Source organism: Capsicum annuum, chromosome 9 (assembly GCF_002878395.1).
Source record: "Capsicum annuum cultivar UCD-10X-F1 chromosome 9, UCD10Xv1.1, whole genome shotgun sequence".
NCBI lineage: Eukaryota > Viridiplantae > Streptophyta > Magnoliopsida > Solanales > Solanaceae > Capsicum > Capsicum annuum.
In genome coordinates, this window is record NC_061119.1 from 3,063,677 (window position 1) to 3,089,224 (window position 25,548).

General features: G+C 43.2%; 1 protein-coding gene across 1 annotated transcript; it reads left to right on the top strand.

Annotated features, from left to right (window-relative positions):
• The first annotated feature begins 1,164 nt into the window (after positions 1 to 1,164).
• LOC107842259 (homeobox-leucine zipper protein ATHB-22) lies at positions 1,165 to 5,319 on the top strand. Its single transcript, XM_016686014.2, has 3 exons — positions 1,165 to 1,500; positions 2,236 to 2,588; positions 4,633 to 5,319. The coding sequence occupies exons 1-3, from the start codon at positions 1,404 to 1,406 to the stop codon at positions 4,918 to 4,920; spliced, it is 738 nt and encodes a 245-aa protein (XP_016541500.1). The 5' UTR covers positions 1,165 to 1,403; the 3' UTR covers positions 4,921 to 5,319.
• The last annotated feature ends 20,229 nt before the right edge of the window (positions 5,320 to 25,548 follow it).

Genomic DNA, 25,548 nt, shown 5'->3' on the forward strand with positions numbered 1-25,548 from the left:
TAATAAAATCCCCCATTCAGTTAGCAATTTAGCTTATGTATATTGTCATATACTCCCTTCCGTTTCAAAATAATTGAATTGTTGGAATATTTTTTAGTGTTCAAAATAATTGAATTGTTCATTATTCAAGATATATGTTGGATTTTTTTTCGAATTTTACCCTTCATTAATTAAATTTTTAAGAATGAGTTCCAATGATCATTACTAATATTTTGGAGTTTGAAAAGGACAAAAATGGAAAAACATGAATAATTTATGTCTCTGTCTTTTTCTTAAAGATGTGTGTCATGTTCCAACAATTCAATTATTTTGAAACGGAGGAAGTATTTATAAGTGAGTTTTCATAAAACTTGTGAGATTTATAATCTTAAAAATAAAACAGATTAATTGTTATAATTAACAAAAGTGACCTGAAAGTGTAAAAAACCTTTATGCTAACAATATTGTATACAACTTAAACATTAATAGTGTTTAAATTATATGCACCATCAATATAAAAAATATTTTCATTAGCATATCATTTTTATCTGTTTAAGCAGATAATGTGTATTATTTCAACATATATATAAAAAAAGGTTACTAACATAGTTTGTGGTGTAGTGGTGGGACTATTTCATCCTTAATCAGAAGTCTCGGGTTCAAGCCTTGGTATGAAGAAAATTCTGTTGGGAGCGTCACCCCATAATAGGCCTTGAAGTGCGTGATCCGCCGAATTAGTCGGGGTTCCAATGTGGGTATCGGACACCGGGTGAACAAAAAATATAAAAAATGGTTGTCTGGTGCACTAAAGCTTCTGTTTTGCACGGGGTTTGGGGAAAGGCTGGACCACAATGGTCTATCTGCTTCTGTTATGAGCGGGGTTTGGGGGCAGTTGTATCTTGCATTTCTGCCAGACGCTGTCTCATGACTTGAACTTGCGACCTCCCGATAATATATGAAAACAACTTTACCCTTTACTCCAGGATTCCGACTTCATACTTATCAGATATATAACTTAAATTTTTATTTAATATCTCCATTGTACCCCCACCCACTCAAGGTCCCAAAAAAAAAACATCCAAGAACCTAAAGAGGAAGTCCTATTTATGAGTTGCTCCCAAAAAGTGAAGCATATATAGAACCCTCACAAATTGACAAATTGACAAATTGACAATTGTAGTAAACTCTCCCTACAACATCTTCTTCTCATTTTTTCACTTTTGTTTCTTCAAAACATACCAAGAAAGTTTTCAAACTTTATAAATAAGACAAAACCCTAAAACCCCTTTATTTTAAATTTTATTTTTTAGGTGGTCCAAAGTCTTGTTTACTAGAAAAATAAAAGAGTATTTATCAATATATTGAGGGGGGTAGAATTTGTTGTGTTTTATTGAAACTTAGCCTTGCTTGGAAAGAACAAAATAATGGATTGGAATGGGAATATTAGACCTTTTGTTTCAAGACCAATTCTTGACAATTCTCTCAATTTCCTCTATAGCTACAATTATGACCAATATCCAGGTAAATATATTAGAAAATAAAACAAGTTTTTATTTATTTATTTGTTCATAGACTATATATTATTTTCTTAGAAGTTATATATCATGTATGTTAGTCTTCATTGATGTTTTTGTTTTGTGTTTGTTTTACTTTTACAACAACAACATATTCAGTGTAGTTTCACAAGTGGAAACTTGATTTCGATGTGTATCTTGGTATTACTTAGGAACGTTTTTATCAGAATATTTTTGCCTCTTACTGTCAATTTACAATATTTTTGCTTTTCATTTTATGTTAAAGTATGTTTTCTTAATATAGAACTTTGCCCCCCAAAAAAGTGTTTTAAAGGTACTTGTTAAAAAAAAAAAGTGTTAGTAGTAATTACCAACTTTTTGTAATTTTAGAAATATGATTGACCATTTTTATCTCTCAACCCTATATAAGTTTGCATGATAATTCTAGTATAATGTTTCAAAGATTCAAAAAGTTATACACACTGATAATATAATATAATGAATTTATAAGTGTAATTTAATATGTTATAGCATGTTACTAAATAATCTCTTCTAGGTCATTGATTAATGTTATTAAATGGTGGGATGGTAAGTACCTCTTCATTTTCGAGTCATGGGAATATATGGAATTGTGCCTTCGGTAGCTAGAATTTCTTAGCGCGAAATTTTTCAGTGCATAAACTTAAACTCGTCTTTAAAAAAAAAAGTTACTCCACTAATTTTGTGACTTTTTTTTTTGAAGGTATGGAAATGAAGCATGCAATGCAAACACAACATGGTGGAGTACCACTCCCAACAATGGACAACAACAACAACAACAACTTTGTATTCAATCAACATCAATTGGACAAGAAGAAAAGATTGTCAAGTGATCAATTAGAGTCACTTGAAAACAGTTTTCAAGAAGAAATAAAACTTGATCCAGACAGGAAAATGAAATTGGCTAAAGAACTTGGATTACAACCAAGACAAATTGCTGTTTGGTTCCAAAATAGAAGGGCTAGATGGAAGGCTAAACAACTTGAAAGACTTTATGATTCACTTAAACAAGATTATGATGTTGTTTCAAGGGAAAAACAAAAGCTCCAAGATGAGGTGAGAATTCTCTCTTTACTTAATTTCATGCTTCCATGCACTTCATGCAAACAACCTCTCGACTTCACCTGAGGTAGTGGTATGGTCTGCGTACACTTCACCTTCCCCAGACCCCACTATGTGGGAATACACTGGGTATGTTGTTGTTGCATGCACTTCATGCAAAACTACATGTGACCTATACGCTATGTTGCTCGAACTCTTCAAAAATGTCATCAGATGTGTGTTGGATCCTTCAAAAGTAGTGCATTTTTTTGGAGGATCCGACACGAGTGATGCGGCAACATTGTTGAAGCGTTCCGAGCAACTTAGCCTATAGGTTACCAGTTCGGGCCAAGGACGGAGGTGAAAGTCCATTTATGAGTTCGGCTGAACCTAGTAACTTTTGTGAGACCTACATAATTTATTAGGTGAAAGTCCATTTATGAGTTCAGTCGAACCTAGTAACTTTTATGAAACCTACATTATTTATAGGTTCGAACTGTGGAATCACTGATGCATATGTCAGGATAGGTTGCTTAGGATGCAGCTCCTTCAGTGGTGCATAAACGTGAGATGCTTCGTACATCGAGTTGTCCTTTACGAATTTTTTGAGGTTATCATATTAGACTTATTATGAATAGTTATCTATTCTTAAAGTAAATTTAACTAAACTATAGTGTAGATTATCTACATAAAATTAGTGTAAAATACATATTTGTAACTTTAGAACATCAAATATGTTAAATTTGTTTATAAAGATAAATATATTGGAGAAAGATTTGACCCCATGAAATATTACTCTGGGGTTTTTAGTGTATACAAGACATGAAAGCTTTCTCAACAACTTAAAACAAATCATTGAGATTTGATAAGACCTATATTTAATGATAAAAACAATCCTAATTTGGAAGTGATTCATCACATATTTCATTCAGCTTCAAATATTCTTGTCTATTTTAAGAAAATAATTTTTAAAAAAAACTATATTTGTGAAAGTTAAAGAGTAATTGACATAATTGTTTGTTCAGCGGTGGATTCAGAATTTTTGCTTTATAAAGTTTAGTTTTAGAGATTTTTAGCATTGGAGACACATTATATGTATAAAGTTATAAGTTCATATCTATTATTTAGAGTAAGTTTTGTAATTTTTTACACATAAAATTATACTTCCAGTTAAAAATACTGAATTCAGATAAACCTGTTGCCTTTTTAATTGTTCACAACTCACAATATTTGGAGCCATAAATAACTATAGAGACAACTTTAACATCAGTTGTCTACATCATTTTAAAGCAAGGTCGGCTTAATTGAATGCACATAAATACTATACTTTAAAATAAATTTCATTTCTCCTTATAATAATATCTTCAAATAAAAATTGAAATTGACACTTCATAAACCTTTGTTCCCCTATATATTGATGTTTTAATATGTTGTAGGAGATAATTTATCTTATTTTAATGCTTACTAAAAAAGAATAGCTTTGTGCATTAACTTTCTGCAACGTGTACTAGAATCTAAAGAAACAACGGTAGAACCAATAATTTTGTTAAGAATGTTTAAATTTAATTTCTATATATTAATAAATGGAACATGTGACCTATATGTATAATGTTTATATATATAGTATATCTTTTTATATATACAGAGAGTATAGTTTTTCAGCGAATGATGTACAACTGAGCATCCTTGCACCTATATGTAGCTCCATTGTTGACAAGAAAGGTCCGGACCATATTGGGTTTATTGTCGCATTTTGAAGAGTTCCAATAATATTGTTGTTGCTACTGTTCTTTTCTTCATTATTTTTAACATGTCTTTGACACTATTGCATTTCCTTTTCAACCTGATTTGATACGTTTTAACTGAGACGATGGATCTATCAAAAATAGCCTCTCTACCTTCAAAAGTAGAGTTAAGGCTGCGTACATACTACTTTGTAGAACTCACTTGTGAGATTATATTGAATATATTATTATTATTATTGTTATTATTATTGTATTGTACAATCTTTTATACGTCAGCGTATAGAAGTTAAACTTTTTTTTTTTCCCCTCATAAGGTATTGGCATTAAGAGCAATTTTGAAGGAACAAGCCACAAAGAAGCAAGTAAATTCCACAGTTTATACTGAAATATCAGGTGAAGAAACAGTTGAAAGCACATCAATGCCAAGTTCCAACAAGACAATTACAAGAGCAATTACTACAAGTAGCCATCAAAACAATAATATTATTAACAATAATAACAACAATAGTAATATGGCTGAATGTAGCTATGTTTACAATGTTGTAGATGGGCTTAATCCAGTTATGCCACCTTATTGGGCCTCTTTGCCAACATATCCATGAAGAAAGATTAATTAACTTTATTGTGTTGTACTTCTAATTAATCTGTTAAGTTCAGCTTTCTCTTTAATTTGCACTAAGATAGACTAATTAGAAAAATAGGGAATAGAGTAGCTAGCTAGTAGAGTGAGTTAGTGACTCGAACTCGCAACCTTTGGGTTGGAAGTGAGAGGTGTTTACGATAGCAACTCCCTCTTGTCGCTAGCTACTAGAGTTAGTTTGATAAGTTGATGTTATATTTAAGATTAGGACTACTAAGTGGTTTTTATTAGTTTAATTGTAAGGTTGTACTACTCTTATTGTTGTACTATTGACATTAATGTCATTAGTTTTTAATAGTATAAGATAGTTGATGTTTAATTAATTCCATTTGTTATAATATATACTTTACAATTTTTTGAATTTTCATTGCATCTACTTAGGCCTCAATGAGGTACAAATTAATCATTGCATCTAAGTCAAACGCGCGAAACAAAAGGAGTTGCAAATCTTTTGTGATTTTTGGTGTGTGTTAGCTCATGGAACAGTGGGTGGGTGTGGGCTTGGAACACATGTTGTACGAAATTTCCCGGGTGATCCCCTAAAAGCCTATTAAATGGATCGAGTTGTTTTGGAGGAGTTGGGGGAATCAGTTTCCTAGTCAAACGAGAAAAATGATGGGAATTATGGGTTTTTTGTGACTTTCTGTGGGTGGGTGTGGGCTTCGAAAAATATTTTAGGTGAAACTTCTCTGGCGGTACCCTGATGGCCTATTAAATGGATCAAATTTTTTGAAGGGGTTGAGGAGCTATTTTTCAAGTCTAACAAGCAAAACGATAGGAATTGCGATTTTTTTTGTGACTTTCGATGGGTATTAGCCCATGGATCAGTGGGTTGGCGTGGACTCCAAAAAAAATTTTAGGCGAAGCTTTTTGAGCGGTCCCCTGATAGCCTATTAAATGGACTGAGTTACTTTGAGGGGGGGGGGGGGGAGATATTTTCCAAGTTAAACGAGAGAAATATTAGAAATTATGAATTTTTTGCGACTTTCAGTTGGTGGGTGCAGGCTTCGAAAAAATTTGGGAGTTTTTTTTTCGAGCAGTCCCTTGACGGCCTATTGGAGCGAAACACCGAAAACTGTAAGTTTTTTTGTGATTTTCAGTAGGTGTTAGCCCACAAAATAGTGGGTGCGTGTGGGCTCTGAAAAAATTTTGGGCAAAACTTCTTGGGCGGTCCCCTAACGGCTTATCAAATGGATCAAGTCGCTTTGGAGGGCTGGAGGAGCCATCTTCCAGGATGGGGAGCAGCCTAGTATGAGCTTTTCATTAGAATGGGGCGGTTTGGGTGGTCAAACAGGGAAAACAGCGCGAACAGGGCATTTTTTTAGGCTAAATCAGTGTGTTATAACCCTCGGCTTTTGGGGTGGGCCCAAGGGCCTGGCGTAATTTTGGTCGAAGTTCGACCGGGCTACCCCAGGCAGGCTGAGGAGCGGCCTAGTGTGGCCCTTTCTTAATAACGGGGTGGTTTGAGAAGTCAAACGGGCGAAACGGCTCGAATGGGGCATTTTTAGGCCAAATTGGTGTGCTATAGCCTGCGGTTTTGGGGGTGGGCCTAGGGGTCGAGCGGGATTTTTGCCAAAAATCGATTTTGATGCCCCATGCAGGCTGGGGAATGGCTTAGTGTGTGATTTTCTTGAGAACAGGGCGGTTTAGGTTGTCAAACGGGCGAAACAGCGCGAAATAGACATTTTTGGGCCAAATCAGTGTGCTACAGCCCATGATTTTTGGGATGAATCCGAGGACGGGCATGATTTTAGCCGAAAATTGATTGGGCTACCCTAGGCAGGCTGAGGAGCAGCCTAGTATGGGATTTTCTTGAGAATAAGGCAGTTTGGGTGGTCAAACGGGCGAAATGATGCGAATATGGCATTTTCGGGCAAAATTCGTATGCTATAGCCCAGGGTTTTTGGGGTGGGCCCGGGTGTGATTTTGGCCAAAAATTGACCGGACTACCCCAGGTAGGCCGATCAACGGCGTAGTATGGGCCTTTCTTGAGAACGGGGCAGTTTGGATGGTCAAACGGGCTAAACGGCGCAAACTTAGCATTTTCGAGCCAAATCAGTGAGCTATAGCCCACAATATTTGGGGTGGGCCCAGGGGCCGGGTGTGATTTTTGTAAAAAATTGATCGGGTTATCCTAGGCAGGCTGGGGAGTAGCCTAGTGTGGGCCTTTCTTTAGAACAGGGCGGTTTGGGTGGTCAAACAGGCGAAACAGCACGAACAGAGCATTTTTGGGCTAAATCGGTGTGTTATAGCCCATGTTTTTTTGGGTGGGCCAGGGGACGGCCTTGATTTTGGCTGAAAATTGACCGAAATGCTTCAGGGAGGTTGGGGAGCGGCCTAGTGTGGGTATTTCTTAAGAACAGGGTCGTTGGGGTGGTCCAATGGGCAAAACAGTGAGAACGAAGTATTTTCGGGCCAAATCGGTGTGCAATAGCCAACGGTATTCGTGGTGGGCCTAGGGGCCTAGCGTGATTTTGGCAAAAATTTAATGAGGCTGCCCCAGGCAGGCTGGGGTTCCGCCTAATGTGCGCCTTTCTTTAGAACGGGACGGTTTGGGTGGTCAAACGGGCGAAATAGAGCGAATGGGGCAATTTTGGGCCAAATTGGTACTCTATAGCCCACGATTTTTGAAGTAGGCCCTGGGGCCAGGCCTGATTTTGGCCAATAATTAATCGGGTTGCCCCAAGCAGGTTGAAGAGCGGCCTAGTGTGGGTTTTTCTTGAGAATGGGGCGGTTTGGGTGGTCAAACGAGCGAAACAGCATGAACAGGGCATTTTCGGGCCAAATCGATTTGCTATAGCCCATAATTTTTGGGGTCGACCCAAGGTTTGGGCGTGATTTAGGTTAGAAATCGATCAGGCTGCCCCAGGCAGTTTGGGGAGTGGCCTAGTGTGGGCCATTCTTGAGAACGGGGCAGTTTGGGTAGTCAAACGGGCGAAACGACGCAAATGGGACATTTTTGAGGCCAAATCAATGTGCTATAGCCTGCGGTTTTTGTGTTGGGCCCGGGTGCTATGCGTAATTTTTGTCGAAAATCAATTAGGCTGCCCCAGGCAGGTTGGGGAGCGACCTAGTGTGGGCCTTTCTTGAGAACGGGGAGGTTTGGGTGGTCAAACGGGTGCAACAACACAAACAGGGCATTTTTAGGCTAAATCGGTGTTCTATAGCCCACGGTATTTGGAGTGGGCCCGAGAGCCGACGTTATTTTGGCCAAAAATCTACTGGGCTTGCCCAGGCAGGATGGGGAGCGACCTAGTGTGGGCTTATCTTGAGCGGCGGTTTGAGTGTTCAAACGGGCAAAACGGAAGGAACGATGTATTTTTGGGGTAAATCGGTGTGCTACAGTGCATAGTTATTGGGATGCGCCTGGGTGTCAGGCATACTTTTAGCCAAAAGTTGATTGGGCTGCCCTAGAAAGGCTGAGGAGCAGCCTAGTGTAGTCTTTTCTTTAAAACGAGGTGGTTTGGGTGGTTAAATAGGTGAAACAACGCAAACGTGGCATTTTTAGGCCAAATCAGTGTGCTATAGCCCACGGTTTTTAGGGTGAGCCTGGGAACTCGGTGTGATTTTTGCCGAAAATAGACCGGGTTGCCATAGGCAGGTTGGGAGAGCAGCCTAATGTGGGCCTTTCTTGAGAACGGGGTGGTTTGGGTGGTCGAACGGGTGAAACGGTGAGAAAGAGGCATTTTTAGGCCTAATCGATTTGCTATAGCCCACAGTTTTTGGGGAGGGCCTGGGGGCCGGGCGTGATTTTGGCCAAAAATCAATTGGGCTGCCTTAGGCAGGCTGTGGAGTGGCCTAGTATGGGCCTTTCTTAAGAACGGGGCAGTTTGGGTGGTCAAACAGGCAAAACGGCACTAACGGGGTATTTTCAGGCCAAATCGGTGTGATATAGCCCATGGTTTTTGGGGTGGTCCCAGCGTGATTTTGGTCAAAAATTGACTGAGCTACCCCAGGCAAGCTGAGGAGCTGATACGGGACAAATGGCCATCTTATCTTTTGATGACATGTTTGGAGGCCAACACATAGAGGCTCAAGACTTGGTCACCTCGAGAATACAAGAACATGCATAGAGGACTCGTTTTGAGCATAACTTAAAGCAATCTCGCGTGTGAAAGATTACTTGGAGCATTTAAGATTGAGGACTCACGGTTTTGGACCTTAATTAAGGGCATTTTAGACATTACACATGGTGTATTTACACACCATGGCCGCACCTATCACTAAGGGCAAAGTAGTCTTTTTGTATTCTTTTGTATTACATTGTAAATAGGTCATTTTAGCTCATTTCTTTTGAGATTTGGAATGGTGAAGAATTGAAAGACATATTTTCTCTCTTTTGAGAGTGTAACACCCTTAGTTGTTGGGCTTGGAAAAGCCATCTTTAGTGTAGGGCTTGGAAAAGCCGATATTGTACGTTGCTTAGAAACGGTGGATCTTGAGGTGAGTCAATTACCTTGGTGGTCACCGTAAGAGTGTGGTTTTGATTGTTACATTCACTAGGGGTTGGTGTTGAAATACACTTGGTTCTTAATCTTGTAATAATCTTGGTCTCACTATCTATCTTTATTTTCTATGAAATTTTCCTTGTGTTTGTGTTGAATCCGTGTCTTGTTTCATCTTGTGTCATTATAATCCTTGTGTTGTTATTGTTGGACGAAAGTTGCCCTCAAAGGGGTCCTTGGGTTCTAGTTGATTTGTGGATTGTTTTGAGTAGTTTTTGAGCCTTTCGTTGTCATTTTCGTATCAGGAGCGACCTAGTATGGGTATTTCTAGAGAACTGGGCGGTTTGGGTGGTCAAACAGGCGAAACGACGCGATCGGGCATTTTTGGGCCTAATCGATTTGCTATATCCCACAATTTTTGGGGTGGGCCCCGGGGGTCAGGCGTGAATTTTGCTGAAAATTAATCGGGCTACCCTAGGCAGGCTGGGGAGTAGCCTAGTGTGGCCTTTCTTGAGAATAAAGTGGTTTGGGTGGTCAAACAGGCAAAACGGTGCGAATGAGGCATTTTTGGGGAAAATTGGAGTGCTATAGCCCATGGTTTTTGGGGTAGGCCATGGGGCCGGGCGTGATTTTAGCTAAAAATCGATCGAGCTTCTCCAAGCAGGCTGGGGAGAGACCTAGTATGGGTCTTTCTTGAGAAAGAGGCGGTTTGGATCGTCAAATGAGCGAGACATTTTTGAGCCAAATCGGTGTGCTATAGCCCATGATTTTTAGGTTAGGCTAGGGGGTCGGGCGTGACTTTAGCCGAAATCGATCGAGCTTCACCAGGCAGGCTGGGGAGCGGCCTAGTGTAGGCCTTTCTTTAGAACGGGGCGGTTTAGGTCTTCAAACAGGCAAAATGGGGCGAATGAGGCATTTTTGGGCCAAATTGGTTTGCTAAATCCCATGATTTTTGGGGTGGGCCCCGAGGGACGGGCGTGAATTTTGTTGAAAATCGATTGGGCTGCCCTTGGTAGGCTGAGGACCGACCTAGTAGGGCTTTTCTTGAGAACGAGACAATTTGGGTGGTCAAACGGACAAAACAGTGCGAACGGGGACTTTTTGAGCCAATTCGGAGTGCTATAGTCTATGGTTTTTTGGGTGGGCCATAAGGCCGGGCGTGATTTTGGCCAAAAATTGATCGAGTTGCCACAGGCAGGCTGACGAGCGACATAGTGTGTGCCTTTCTTGAGAACGATGCGTTTTGGGTGGTCAAACGAGCGAAATAATGCGAACGAGGCATTTACAAGCCAAATCGGTGTGCTATAGCCCACAGTTTTTGGGTTGGGCTGGGGGCCGGGTATGATTTTAGTCAAAATTTGATCGAGCTTCCCCAGGCAGGCTGGGAAGCGGCCTAGAGTGGGCCTTTCATGAGAACGGGGCGGTTTAGGTGGTCAAACGAGCAAAACGGTGCGAATGAGGCATTTTCAGGCTAAATTGGTGTGCTATAGCCCACGGTCTTCGGGATGGGCTCGGGAGCCAGGTATGGTTTTAGGCAAAAATTAACCTAGCTGCCCCAGGCTGGTTGGGAAGCATCTTAGTGTGGGCCTTTGTTGAGAAAAGGGCAGTTTGGGTGGTCAAAAGGGTGAAACGACATGAACGAGGCATTTTTGGGTCAAATCGGTGTGCTATAGCCCACGGTTTTTGGGGTGGGCCTAGGGTCGGGCGTGATTTTGGCTGAAAATCGACCATGCAACCCCAGGCAGGCTGGGGAGCGGCCTAGTGTGGGACTTTCTTGATAGCGGGTTTGTTTGGGTGGTCAAATACGCGAAACGACGCGAACGAACCATTTTTGGGGCAAATCAGTGTGCTGTAGCCCACAATTTTTGGGGTAGACTCGAGGGACGAATGTGATTTTTTCCAAAAATTGATCGAGCTGCCCCAGGAAGGTTGGGAGTGACCTTGTTTGGCCCTTTCTTGAGAACGGGGCGATTTGGTTGGTCAAACGGGCGAAACGGAGCGAACGGGGCATTTTTATGCCAAATCAATATGCTATTGCCCACAATTTTCATGGTGGGCTTGAGGGTCGAGCGTAATTTTGGCAGAAAATTGATCGGGTTACCCCAGGTAGTTTGGGGAGCGGCCTAGTGTGGGATTTTCTTGAGAACAGGGCTGTTTGGGTGGTCAAACGAGGAAAACGGCACAAACAGCGCATTTTTAGGCCAGATCGGTGTGCTATAGCCCACGATTTTTGGGGCGGGCCTGAGGGCCAGGCATAATTTTTATTGAAAATCAATTGGCCGCCCGAGGCTGGCTGGAGAGTAGACTAGTGTGGGCCTTTCTTAAGAACGGGGCAGTTTGGGTGGTCAAACGGGCAAAATGGCACAAATGGGGCATTTTTAGGCAAAATCGATGTGTTATAGCCCATAATTTTTTGGGGTTGGTTCGGGCGTAATTTTTGTTGAAAATAGTTCTGTTTGCCCTAGGAAGACTGGGGAGTGGCCTAGTGTGGGCCTTTTTTGATAACGGGGCGGTTTGCATGGTCAAACGGGCGAAACAATGCGAATGGGGCATTTTTGGGCAAAATAAGTGTGCTATAACCTATGATTTTTGGGGTGGGCCCAAGGACCGGGAGTGACTGTGGCCGAAAATCGATTAGGCTACCTCAGGTAAGTGGGGAACGATGTAATGTGGGCCTTTCTTAAGAACGGAGCGGTTTGGGTGGTTAAATAGGTGGAACGGCGCAAACGGGCCCTTTTTGAGGCAAATCGATGTGCTGTAGCCCACGGTATTTGGGATGGCCCCGAGGGCCAGGCGTGATTTTGGCCGAAAATCGTCTGGGCTGCCTTAGGCAGGTTGGGGAGCGGCCTAGTGTGGGCCTTGCTTGAGAAGGGGGCAGTTTGGGTGGTCAAACAGGCGAAAAGGCATGAAGGGGGCATTTTCGTGCGTAGTTAGTGTGTTATAGCCCACTATTTTTGGGGTGGGCCTGGGGGACGGGTGTGCATTTGGCCAAAAATTGAACGGGCTTCCCAAGGTAGGTTAGGGAGCGGCCTAGTGTGGGCCTTTCTAGAGAACAGAGCGGTTTGGGTGGTCAAACGGGCGAAATGATATAAACGAGGTATTTTTGGGCCAAATTGGTGTGCTATAGCCCATGATTTTTTGGGTGGGCACAGAGGCAGGCATAATTTTTACCAAAAATTAATCGAGCTGCCCTAGGTAGGCTGGGGAGCGGCCTAGTGTGGTCCTTTCATGGGTACGAGGCCATTTGGGTGGTCAAACGGGCAAAATGATGAGAATAGGGAATTTTTGGGCCAAATCGGTATGCCATAGCTTGTTTTTAGGGCGGGTTGGGGTGCTTGAGGGAGCGATATAGTATGTGCCTATTTTTGAGAATGGGGCAGTTTGGGTTGTCAAATAGGCAAAACAGTGCATATGGGCTATTTTTAGGCCAAATTGGGTGCTATAGCCAACGGTTTTCGGGGTGGGGCTGGGCATGATTTTTGCCAAAAATTGACCGAGTTGCCCCAGGCAGGCTGGGGAGCAGCCTAGTGTGGGCTTTTCTTAAGAACGGGGTGGTTTGGGTGGTCAAACGAATGAAACGGTGTGAACGGGGCATTTTTGGACCAAATCGGTCTGTTATAACAAAAGGTTTTTGGGGTGGGCATGGGGGCCCGACGTGATTTTGGCCAAAAATTGACCGGGATGCCCCAGGCAGGATGGGGAGCGGCCTAGTGTGGGATTTTCTTAGGAACGGGGCAATTTATGTTGTCAAACGGGTGAAACAACATGAACGGGGTATTTTCAGGTTAAATCGGTGTGCTATCAGCCCATAGTTTTGGGGTGAGCTCGGGGCCGGGCGTGATATTATCCAAAAATCTACCAGGCTGCACTAGGAAGGTTGGGGATCGGTCCAGTGTGGGCATTTCTTGAGAATGGGGTGGTTTGAGTGGTCAAACTGGCGAAACGGCGCGAATGAGGCATTTTTGGGCCAAATCGGTGTGCTATATAGCCCACGATTTATGGGGTCAGCCTAGGGGACGGACGTGATTTTCGTCGAAAATCAACCTAGCTGCCCCAAGAAGGCTGGGAAGTAGCCTAGTATGAGTTTTTCTTGAGAACGGGGCATTTTGGGTGGTCAAATGGGCGAAACGAGGCGAACAAGGAATTTTCAAGCCAAATTGATGTGCTATAGCCCACGATTTTTGGGGTGAGCCCGAGGGTCGGGCATGATTTTTGCATAAAAATTGATAGGGCTTCCCAGGCAGGCAGTAGAGCGGCCAAGTGTGGGTTTTTTGAAAACGGGGCAATTTGGGTGGTCAAATAGGAGAAACAGTGCGAACGGAGCATTTTTGAGTCAAATCGGTGTACTATAGCCCACGGTTTTATGGGTGGGCCCAAGGGATGGGCAAAAGTTTTGCTGAAAATTGATTGAGCGGTCCCATGTAGGCTAGACAATGGCCTAGTATAGGCCTTTCTAAAGAACGGGGTGGTTTGGGTGGTCTAACGGGCTAAACGACTTGAATGGGGCATTTTTAGGCCAAATCGATGTGCTAAAGCCCATGGTTTCTGGGTTGGGCCCAGGGGCTGGGTGTGATTTAGGCTAAAAATTATTTGGGCTGCCCCAGGCAGGCTGGGGAGCGGCCTAGTGTGGGTCTTTCTTGAGAACGGGGTGGTTTGGATGGTCAAACGGGCGAAACGGTGGGAATGGGGTATTTTCGGGCCATATCGGTATGCTATAGCCCACGGTTTTTTGAGTGGGCTTGGGGGCCGAGCATGATTTTAGCCAAAAATCGATCGGACTTCCCCATACAGGATGGAGAATGGCCTAGTGTGGGCATTTCTTAAGAACAGGGTGGTTTGGGTGGTCAAATGGGAAAAATAGGGCGAAGGGGGAATTTTTGGGCCAAATTGGTGTTCTATAGCCCATGGTTTTTGGGGTAGGCATAAGGTTCAGGTCTTCTTCTGGTCGAAAATTGATTGGGCTACCTTAGGCAGACTGAAAAATGACTTAAAGTAGCTCATTCTTGAGAACGAGGCGATTTATGTGGTTAAACGAGCAAAACGGCGTGAATGGGGCATTTTCAGGAAAAATCGGTGTGCTATATAGCCCATGGTTTTTGGGGTAGGCCCAGGAGTCGGGTGTGATTTTTGATTAAAATCGACCAGGCTTCCCCAGGCAGGCTGAGGAGCGGCCTAGTGTGGGCCTTTCTTGAGAATGGGGCGGTTTGGGTGGTCAAACGGACGAAACGGCTCGCTTGGGGCATTTTTGGGAAAAATTAGTTTGTTATAACCCATGATTTTTGGTGTGGGCCAGGGCGTCGGGCGTGATATTGGCTGAAAATTGATCGGGCTGCCCCAAGCATACTGGGGAGCGGCCTAGTATTGGCCTTTCTTGAGAACGGGGTGGTTTGGGTGGTCAAACAGACAAAACGCCACTAATGGATCATTTTCGAGCCAAATCAGTCTATTATAGCAAACAATTTTCGAGGTAAACCCTGGGGCCGAGCGTGATTTTGGCCGCAAATCGACCGGGCTGCCCCAGGTAGGTTGGGGAGCGGCCTAGTGTGGGCTTTTCTTGAGAACGGCGTGGTTTGGGTGGTCAAATGGGAAAAACGGCACAAACGGAGCATTTTCAGGCCAAATAGGTCTGTTATAGCAAACAGTTTTTGGGGTGGGTCCGGGGGCCGGGCGTGAGTTTTGCCGAAAATTGACCGGGCTGCCCCAGATAGGATGGAGAACAACTTAGTGTGGGTATTTCAAGATAACAAGGAGTTTTGGGTGGTCAAAGGGGCAAAACGGCGTGAAAGGGGCATTTTCGGGCCAAATCGGTGTGCTCTAGCCTACGATTTTTGGTGTGGGCCTGTGGCCGGGCGTGATTTTGGTTGAAAATTGACCGGGCTGCCTTAAGCAGGCTGAAGAGCAGCCAAGTATGGGCCTTTCTTGAGAACAAGAAGGTTTGGGTGGTCAAATGGGAAAAACAGCGCAAACGGAGCATTTTCAGGCCAAATAGGTCTGTTATAGCAAACGGTTTTTGGGGTGGGTCTGGGGGCCGAGCATGGAGAACAACTTAGTATGGGTCTTTCAAGATATTAAGGAGGTTTGGGTGGTCAAAGGGGCAAAACGGCGTGAAAGGGGCATTTTCAAGCCAAATCGGTGTGCTCTAGCCTACGATTTTTGGTGTGGGCCTGTGGCCGGGCGTGATTTTGGTCAAAAATTGACCGGGATGCCTTAAGCAGGCTGAAGAGCAACCAAGTATGGGCCTTTCTTGAGAACTAGGCGATTTGGGTGGTCAAATGGGCGAAACGATGCGAACGAGACATTTTAAGGTAAAATCGATGTGCTTTAGCACACGGTTTTTGTGGTGGGCTAGAGGGCCGAGCGTGATTTTTGACTAAAATCGATCGTGCTACCCCAGGCAGGCTAGGGAGCGGCCTAGTATGGGCCTTTCTTGAGAATGAGGTGGTTTGGGCTGTCAAATGGGCAAAATGGCTCGCACGAGGCATTTTTGGGCCAAATTGGTGTGCTATACCCGATGATTTTTGGGGTGAGATAGGGGGTTAGGCGTGATTTTGGCCGATAATCGGTATGTTATAGCCTACGATTTTTGGTGGTGGGCCTAGGGGCCTGGGGTGATCTTGGCTGAAAATCGATCGGCTGACCCAGGCAGGCTGGAGAGCGACCTAGTATAGGCCTTTCTTAAGAACGGTGCGGTTTAGGTGGTCAAGCAGGAGAAACAGCTCTAACGGGGTGTTTTAGAACCAAATTGGTGCGCTATAGCCAACAATTTTTGGGGTGGGCCGAGGGGCCGAGCGTGATTTTGGTCGAAAATCGATCGGGCTACCCCAGGAAGGCATGGGAGTGGCCTAGTGTGGGCCTTTCTTGAGAACGGGGCAGTTTAGGTGGTCAAACAGGCGAAACAATACGAATGGGGGATTTTATGGCCGAATCAGTGTGCTATAGCCTACAATTTTTGGGGTTGACCCGGGGTCTAGGCGTGATTTTTGCCGAAAATCGACTGGACTGCCCCAGGCAGGCTAGGGAGCAGCCTAGTGTGGGCCTTTCTTTAGAACTTGGCGGTTTGGGTGGTCAAACGGGCAAAACGGAGTATTTTTTGGCCAAATCGATGTGCTCTAGGCCATGGTTTTTTAGATGGGCCCAAACGTGATTTTTGTCAAAAATCGACCAAGCTACCCCAGGTAGGTTGGGGAACGGCGTAGTGTGGACCTTTCTTAAGAATGGGGTGGTTGGGTGGTCAAACGGGCAAAAAGGTGCGAATGGAGCATTTTCAGGCCAAATCGGTAAGCTTTAGCTCATACTTTTTTGGATTGGGCCCGAGGGTCGGGTATGATTTTGGACGAAAATTGATAGAGTTACCCCAGGAACGTTGGAGAGCGGCCTAGTGTGGGCCTTTCTTGGGAGCGAGTCGGTTTTGGTTGTCAAACGGGCGAAATGGCATGAACGAGACATTTTTGGGCTAAATCGGTGTGCTATAGTCTACATTTTTTATGGTAGGCCTGGGGGCCAAGCGTGATACTATCCAGAAATCTATCAGGCTACCCCAAGCAGGCCGGGGAGCAGTCTAGTGTAGGCCTTTCTTGAGAACGGGGCGGTTTGGGTGGTGAAACTGGTAAAACGATGCGAATGGCATTTTCATGCTAAATCGTGTAGCCCACGATTATGGGGTGGGCCCAGGGGCAGGCGTGATATTTGTTGAAAATTGACTGGGCTGCCCCAGGAAGGCTGGGAAACGGCCTAGTATGGACCTTCCTAGAGAACGGAGTATTTTGGGTGGTCAAACGGGCGAAACGAGGTGAACGAGGCATTTTTAGGGCAAATCATTGTGCTATTGATCACGGTTTTTGGGGTGGGCCCGAGGGTCGAACATGATTTTTGCTGAAAATTGATCGGACTGCCACATACGGGATGGGGAGCGGCCTAGTGTGGCCCTTTCTTGAGAACGAGGCGGTTTGCGTGGTCAAACGGGTAAAACGACGCGAATGGAGCATTTTTATGCCAAAGTGGTGTTCCATATCCAACGGTTTTTAGGGTGGGCCCAGGGGCTGGGAGTAATTTTTGCAAAATATCAGCCGGGCTTCCCCAAGCAGGGTGGGGAGGGGCCAAGTATGGGCCTTTCTTGAGAACGGGGCAGTGTAGGAGGTCAAACGGGCAAAACGGTGCAAATGGGGTATTTTCATGCCAAATCAGAGTGCTATAGCCCGCGGTTTTTGGGTGGGACCGAGAGTGATTTTTGTCGAAAATCGACCAGGCTGCCCTAGGCAGGTTGAGGAGCGGCCTAGTATGGGTCTTTCTTGAGAACGGGGCGGTTTGGGAGGTCAAAAGGGCAAAATGGTGCGAACGGAGCATTTTTAGGGCAAATTGGTGTGCTATAGCCCACGATTTATGGGTTGGCCCGGGGGCCAAGCGTGATTTTCGCCAAAAACCGACTGGGCTACCTCATGAAGGCTGGGGAGTCGCCTATTGTGGGCCTTTCTTGAGAACGGGGCATTTTCGGTGGAAAAATGGGGCGAACAAGGCATTTTTGGGCTAAATTGGTGTACTATAGCCCACGGTTTATGAGGTGGGCTAGAGGTCTGGGCGTGATTTTTGCCGAAAATTGATTGGGCTACCCCAGACAGGCCGGGGAGCAGCCTAGTGTTGGCCTTTCTTGAGAACATGGTGGTTTGGGTGGTCAAATAGGTGAAACAGCGCGAACCAGGCTTTTTCAGGCCAAATCGGTGCGCTATATAGCCCATGGTTTTTGGGGGTGGGTCCAGGGCCCGGACGTGATTTTTGTCAAAAATTGACCGGGCTACCCCAAGCAGGTTGGGAAATGGCGTAGTGTGGGCTTTTCAAAATAACGGGGTAGTTTGGGTGGTCAAATGAGCGAAACGGTGCGAATGAGGCATTTTTTCGGCCATATTAGTGAGTTCTACCCTACGCTTTTCGGGGTGTACCGGGGGTCAGGCATAATTTTTGACTAAAATTAATAAAGCTGCCCCAGGCAGGCTAGGGAGCATCCTAGTATGGGCCTTTCTTGAGAACTGTGCGGTTTGGGTGGTCAAATGAGCGAAACGACACGAATTGGACATTTTTAGGCCAAATCGGTGTGCTATATCCCACGGTTTATCAGGTGGGCTCGAGGGTCAGAAGTGATTTTCATCGTAAATCGATCGGGCTGCCTCAGGAAGGCTGGGAAGCGGCCTAGTGTGGGCCTTTCTTGAGAACGGGTCATTTTGGGTGGACAAACAAGCAAAACGGGGCATTTTTAGGCCGAAAATTGATCGGGCTTCCCCAAGCAGGCTGGGTAGTGGCCTAGTACGGTCTTTTCTTGAGAACGGGGGGGTTTGGGTAGTCAAACGGGACAAATGGCTCGAACGGGGCATTTTTGGGACAAATTGGTTTGCTATAGCACACAATTTTCAGGGTGGGCCCGAGGGTCGGATGCATTTTTGACTGAAAATCGACTGGGCTTTCCCTGGCGGGCTGGGGAGTGGCCTAGTGTGCGCTTTCCATGAGAACAAGACTGTTTGGGTGGTCAAACGGGCGAAACGGCGCGAACGAGGCATTTTTGGGCCAAATCATGTGCTATAATCCACGATTTTTGAGGTGCGCTCAGGGAATGGGCGTGATTTTGGCCAAAAATCGTTCGGGCTTCCCCAGGCAAGTTGGAGAATGGCCTAGTATGGGTTTTAATGAGAACAAGGCGGTTTGGTGGTCAAATTGGCAAAATGGTGCGAACGAGGTATTTTCAGGAAAAATCGGTGTGCTATAACCCACGGTTTATGGGGTGGGCCCGGGGATCGAGTGTGATTTTTACCAAAATTCGATCGGGCTGCCCCAGGTAGGTTGGGGGTAGCCTAGTACGGGCTTTTTTTTAGAACGGGGCATTTTGGGTGGTCAAACGAGCAAAACAAAGGGAACGGGACATTTTTAGATTAAATCGGTCTGTTATAGCAAACGGTTTTTGGGGTGGGCTAGGGGTCGAGCGTGATTTTGGCCGAAAATCAATCGGGCTGCCCCAGGCAAGCTAGAAAATGGCCTGGTATGGGTCTTTCAGGAGAACAAGGCGGTTTGGGTGGTCAAATGGGCAAAACAACACGAAGGGGACATTTTCGGGCCAAATCGGTGTGCTATATCCCACAATTTTTAGGGTGGGTCTGTGGTCGAGCGTGATTTTGGTCGAAAATTGACCAGGCTACCCAAGGCAGGCTGGAGAGCGGTAAATTATGGGCCTTTATTGAGAACGGGGTGGTTTGGGTGGCCATTGGGCGAAACAGCGTGAACGGCGTATTATCGTGCCAAATAGGTCTACTATAACCCACAGTTTTTGGGGTGGACCTGGAGGCCAGGCATGATTTCATCAAAAATCTACCGGCCTGCCTTGGACAGGCTGGGAAGTGGGCTAGTGAGGGTTTTTCTTAAGAACGGGGCAGTTTGGGTGGTCAAATTGGCAAAACAGCGGGAATAAGGTATTTTTGGCCCAAATCGGTATGCTATAGCCCACGGTTAATGGGGTGGGCCAAGGGGTCGGGTGTGATTTTTGCCAAAAATTGATCTGGATGACCCAGGCAGGCTAGAGAGCAGCCTAGTATGAGCCTTTCTTGATAAAGGGGCGGTTTAGGTGGTCAAATGAGCGAAACGAGATGAACTGGTTATTTTCTAGCCAAATCGGGCTGTTATAGCCCACAATTTTTGGGGTGCGCCAGGGGAACGGGCCTTATCTTGGCTGAAAATTGACCGGGCTTCCTCATGCAGGCTGGAGAATGGCCTAGTGTGGGACTTTCATGAGAATAGGGCAGTTTGGATAGTTAAACGGGCAAAACGGCACGAATGGGGCATTTTCTGGCCAAATCGGTGTGTTAAAGCCCACTATTTTTGGGGTGCGCCCCAGAAATGGGCATTTTTTTAGCCAAAAATTGACCGAAATGGCCCAAGCATGTTGAGGCTATTTGGGTGGTCAAACGAGCGAAACGACGCAAACGGAGCATTTTTCGTCGGGGGTGCTATAGGCAATGATTTATGGGTTGGGCCCGGGGGTCGGGCATGATTTTTACAAAAAATCAATCGGGTTGCCCTAGAGAGGCTGGGGATCGGCCTAATGTTCGGCTTTCTTGAGAACGGGGAATTTTGGGTGGACAAACGAGCGATATTGGGCGTTTTAAGGCCAAATCAGTGTGCTATAGCCTATGTTTAAATTTGATACACCCAAATTACACCTCTCTTACGAGAGAGTAAGCAATCTATGTTAAATATATAACCCAACTAGGTTGGTGTCGAATCCCACAGGGAATATGGTGATAATTAAGTTGTATGCAAATTAGTTGACTTTTAATCGTTCGTTTCCATAAAATAAATAGGGGGGATTTGATTTAGTTCACAAATTAATGGTTTTAGTTTAACAAGATGAAATATGTGTAGTAGTATTCGAATTCAGAGAAATAGCAAGCTAGGGTTATGTCCACCTTGTAGTTTTCAATACTTTCTAACTATGGGTTTTACGAATTCATACATGCATCGTTCTTACAGAGAAACGTATTGTATTTAATAACATAATCCTAGTGTTTCTCAACCATCAAGGACTAATTCACTTTAGTTCTCTCAAATCAAAAGCGTTTACCGCAAACAATACGAAATCTCCAAGTAGTTAATCTTGCTAAGTCATTAACATATGAAATAGGGGTTGGGAATCCTATTTTCTTGTCACTACTCTTTTTTCCGAACATCAACCTTTCTTTCGAACAAGTTGTGTTTTAAGGCATAGCCTCTATGTTTGCAACCACGAGAATTCAAGATAAACGAAGAGAGTGTGATATAAGCAGATCAATACATGATGAATTCAAAAACCCAAAGTAATAGATTGGATGCTACAAGGCTTCCATAACCCTAACTAATAAACTTAGCTACTCATGAATAAAATGAAAAGCATCATAAATATATTCATCATACCAAAAAGTCGAAGATGATCTTGGTGTGTGAATAGTGAAAACAAGAGAGAAAACGTTTTTCTCTCTCTCCAGGCTAAGCCGCCACTTTCCTCTCTCAAAATAATACAGAATAATCCAATAATGAATAAAAATTCAGTATTAAGCCTTTTAATAATCTTTTCTCTCATAATTGCCTTCTAAGTCCCTGAACTAATTATAAATGACAAACTAGTCTTGGACATAGTTTCTAGGCGCCACATTTGGTCCATACTGCTACTCTCTCTTGTGTCATATGCCATCCACATTCCATAGTCCCATTATATCTTCATCTACTTCATTAATACCTGAAATTATGCTAATCACATCGGTTAGCTCAATTACATAGAAGTAGAGTAAAAACATAAGAAACTAGGCACTTTATTCTCTAAACTTAGCTAAAATATGGATAAGTTTTGGTGCTTAGGCGTATAAATACACCCAAGATCACCACCCCATACTTAAAGCTTTGTTCGTCCTCGAACAACATATCCATTTATGCATACTACACAAGCCTTAACACCCACAAAGGAAGACAAGATGCTCAAATAGGCTCACACAACAATTATGAACAAGAAGCAGATTCAGGAATCATTACTAGAGACAACCTACCTTCAAGAATAGACTCATTAAGTTGGCAATTTCATGTGTATGGTTTAAGCAAGGAAATAATATAAATTACCCAACCTTCATCAACCATGTGCCCTCACAACAAGAAAGTTACCCATAATCACTCACAATCATGCAATTTTCTAACAAAATGGGTACAAGAATCAAGTTGCGCTCACTCTCACAAAGAATTCTCAAATAACAACTGATGACCATATGCTTGCCCTTAGTGTAATACTCTACTAATATCAGAATGCTAAGATTATGATTAAATAGGTCTGTTATGGGTTGTAATACAGACTAAAGGATGGGTAGTAACTATTTTGGCCAGAAATAGTGACTATCTTCCCTAAGCACTTTAATACACTACATTATACAATTAAGACCAATTTCTAACAACCAATTTCCACTTCTGCTATCTTCACAGATTTGGTTTTAACCCCAACTCGTTAAGCTCAATTAATAACACTATGGTGGGAGTATGCAACCCTTTCAAATATTTTTTTTTGCACCCTTTTCATGCTATGCACCCCGATAATAGCCACCCTCAACTTAAGCAATTTGCCTTAGTTAAGGTGCACAATGTCCAAGAAGGACCAGGGCCAAAATAGGTTCATTGTAATATGTCTGGGATAAAATTTAGAACTTTTCTAACAATTTTTGATACTCCCAACCACATCAATTTCACATGCCAATAACTAGACTTTGGGGCATCAATTTAACCTTTTTCCTCTTATTGTCAAACTTCTAACTCAAATTGATTTTACATTAAAGTGCTTAGGAGCTTTTGGATCAAATTACGGTCTATTAAAGAACGGATAAGGCTACATATGAGGCTAACAAAAGAACAAGCTAAAGGCTCAACGGGGCCAGCTAAGATAATGTACAGAGGTAGGTCAAAAGAAGGTATGAACAATGACTATCAAAGAAATGCCTAAATCATCTCCTAAACTCACAATCTTTATTTTTCTTTGCACACACACCAGGCAAGTTCTAGCATCAGTTGCAATAAAGAATATACAATAGTCTTACACACGCATGGTACATGGTCAACTCAATCAGGATCATTATAGATTCTCGACCCAACAATTACATGAATTCAAATAAAACCAATAATCACAAAAGGAGTCACAACTAGAGCCTAGGTGTTTCAAACATAATGATCCATCACATACTTATGTTATAATGTCATGTGATCCACAAGAACAGTTATATGTAATTAAATGACTAATTTTCTCTTAAGACGATCATCATCCATCCATCATCGAGAAAAGAACCTAATTATGACTAAATAGAATAAACATCTAACAAGAAACAAAATAAACAAAATAACTAATCCTATCATAGAAGAATGCTAAGGAGAAGGTACTATTTTCTTACAAAACAAGTAGCTAAGTAACCAGCCACCCCACACTTAGGCTAAGCACTGTCCCCAGTGTAAATAACAAGATAAAGAACCTGGCTAGTAGTGTTCCGCATCCGCATTAGGAGTCATGCCACCTGCGTTGAGATCATCATCAGAGTTATTTTTCCTATGTTCATCATATCATCCATGTTAGCCACACATAATGAAACTAACTATAATTAAAATAAGGGTGGTGAAGTCACCATCCCATACTTAATTTGTTAGTATCAACCAATTAAGTATTGTTGTCGGGTACTCAGACTTTGCCGGCATACACTTTGACATGGTGCATCAACATTAGTCACAATATAATTCACTCGCTTCAATTCCCCCAATTCTATTTCAATGAAGCACTTTTTGAATAGAATCATGCTCTACACATTCAACCATATCAAAATATACAAAATACCATCACTTTCAAATATCGCCATGGCAATAATTTAATTTGTAATCCTTAAGAAATCAATTAGCTATAACATAGAGTCACAATAACTAAGAATTAAGAAAGTAAAACTTTCCTTAAAGATGGAAGATTAGTAAAGGACAAAGAGAATGGTGGGAGCTCAATATTGTACGGATTAAGGGTGAAATAAGGATGAATTTGGGCATTTAGGGTGTGGATTCTATTAAAGGGTGAAATCTATATCGGATTGACCCAATTAGAAGTCGGGTACTAAGCTAAATTAGGAAGGGTATGCAATGCACAAGGGAAGGCAAATGTTTAAGTGTGCGCCACATAAGGTATCGCACACATTAAGGTGTGCGGCGTATTGGGCATCACACAGGTGAGGCAGTAGGCATATGTGTTTTACGTGTGCGTCACACATGTTATTGCACAAGGGTAAATGTGTGTCACACAAGGTATCGCATATATTAGGTTATGCGCCGCATTGGTTATCGCACAAGTTAAATAGTGAGAGTGTGCGGTTGGGTGTTCGATGCATAATCCATCACCAAAGTAAAGGTGTGCGATGCATAAGCTATAGCATATGTGAGAGTGATCTTAGGCTATGTCTTAGGCGATGCCTTTGCCATGGCCTATGTAATCTTGGGCACCACACACCTTGTAGTATACTTAAAATTGGATGCCATGCACCCCATTCTTCATATAAAGCATTGAGAAAGGTCCGTACCACCGCCCCCTCACCCCTATCAATGTTAGTGTGGGCTTCGGGATGCTACCACCACAGACCTCGTTGAAAGTCACAAAATAAAGTCGTATCATAAAACCTTTAGGGTCAGATTGACATAAATTGAGACACGAATCTAACACGAATCAAACTTAAGCCTTACACATTTGACCACTCCAACTTACCTACAATGTTCCCATCACTCCTAAACTTACCACCGTTGACATGGCTCAATTCCAAACCAAATTTTCTACTAATCTCCTCCTTAGTACCTCATGCATCTACACTTAATCAAAAATAACAAAAATGATTAGAAGGGTGGGTTTCCTCCCACCAAGCGTCGTAGTTTCGGTCGTGGCTCGACTCTTATTTTTGCATTTTTATTTAACATGATAAAATGAAAATAAAATCATGGGTTGCCTCCACAACATACCTATTCTTAACTAGTACGTCTCGCTCATCTTCGTAGAATACATCAACAATTGAGAATACACTCATCTCTTTTTGTTGTTTTATAGACCGACATACTTCAAAACTAACTTCTTTATTATTAAGCCTAAATTTTAGCTCATTTAGCTCCATGTCAACTAACACTCTCCCAGTTTCTAAGAATGACCTACCCAAAATTATGGGTACTTCAAAGTCCACTTCGCAATCAAGAATTACAAAGTTAGTAGAAAATATAAAATCTATAACTTTTACAAGTATATCATGTAGAATCCCAATCGGTCTTTTTACTGATCTATCTGCCATTAGAAGCCGCATATTGGTGGAAGTAGGATCTCACAAACCCAGTTTATTGAAAATTATTAATGGCATAAGATTTATACTTGCCCCAAGATCACAAAGGGCCTTTTCAAACTTTAGCAATCCAATCGTACATGGAACAGTAAATGCTCCCAAATCAGCTTTCTTTTGGATAATAGATCTTATAGCAATAGAACTACAATGATGAAGATTGTCTACCATTTCATAGCTCACAGTCCTTTTCTTCGTCAACAGGTCTTTCATAAACCTAGCATATTCGGGCATTTGTTCCAGTGCTTCAACTAAGGGTACATT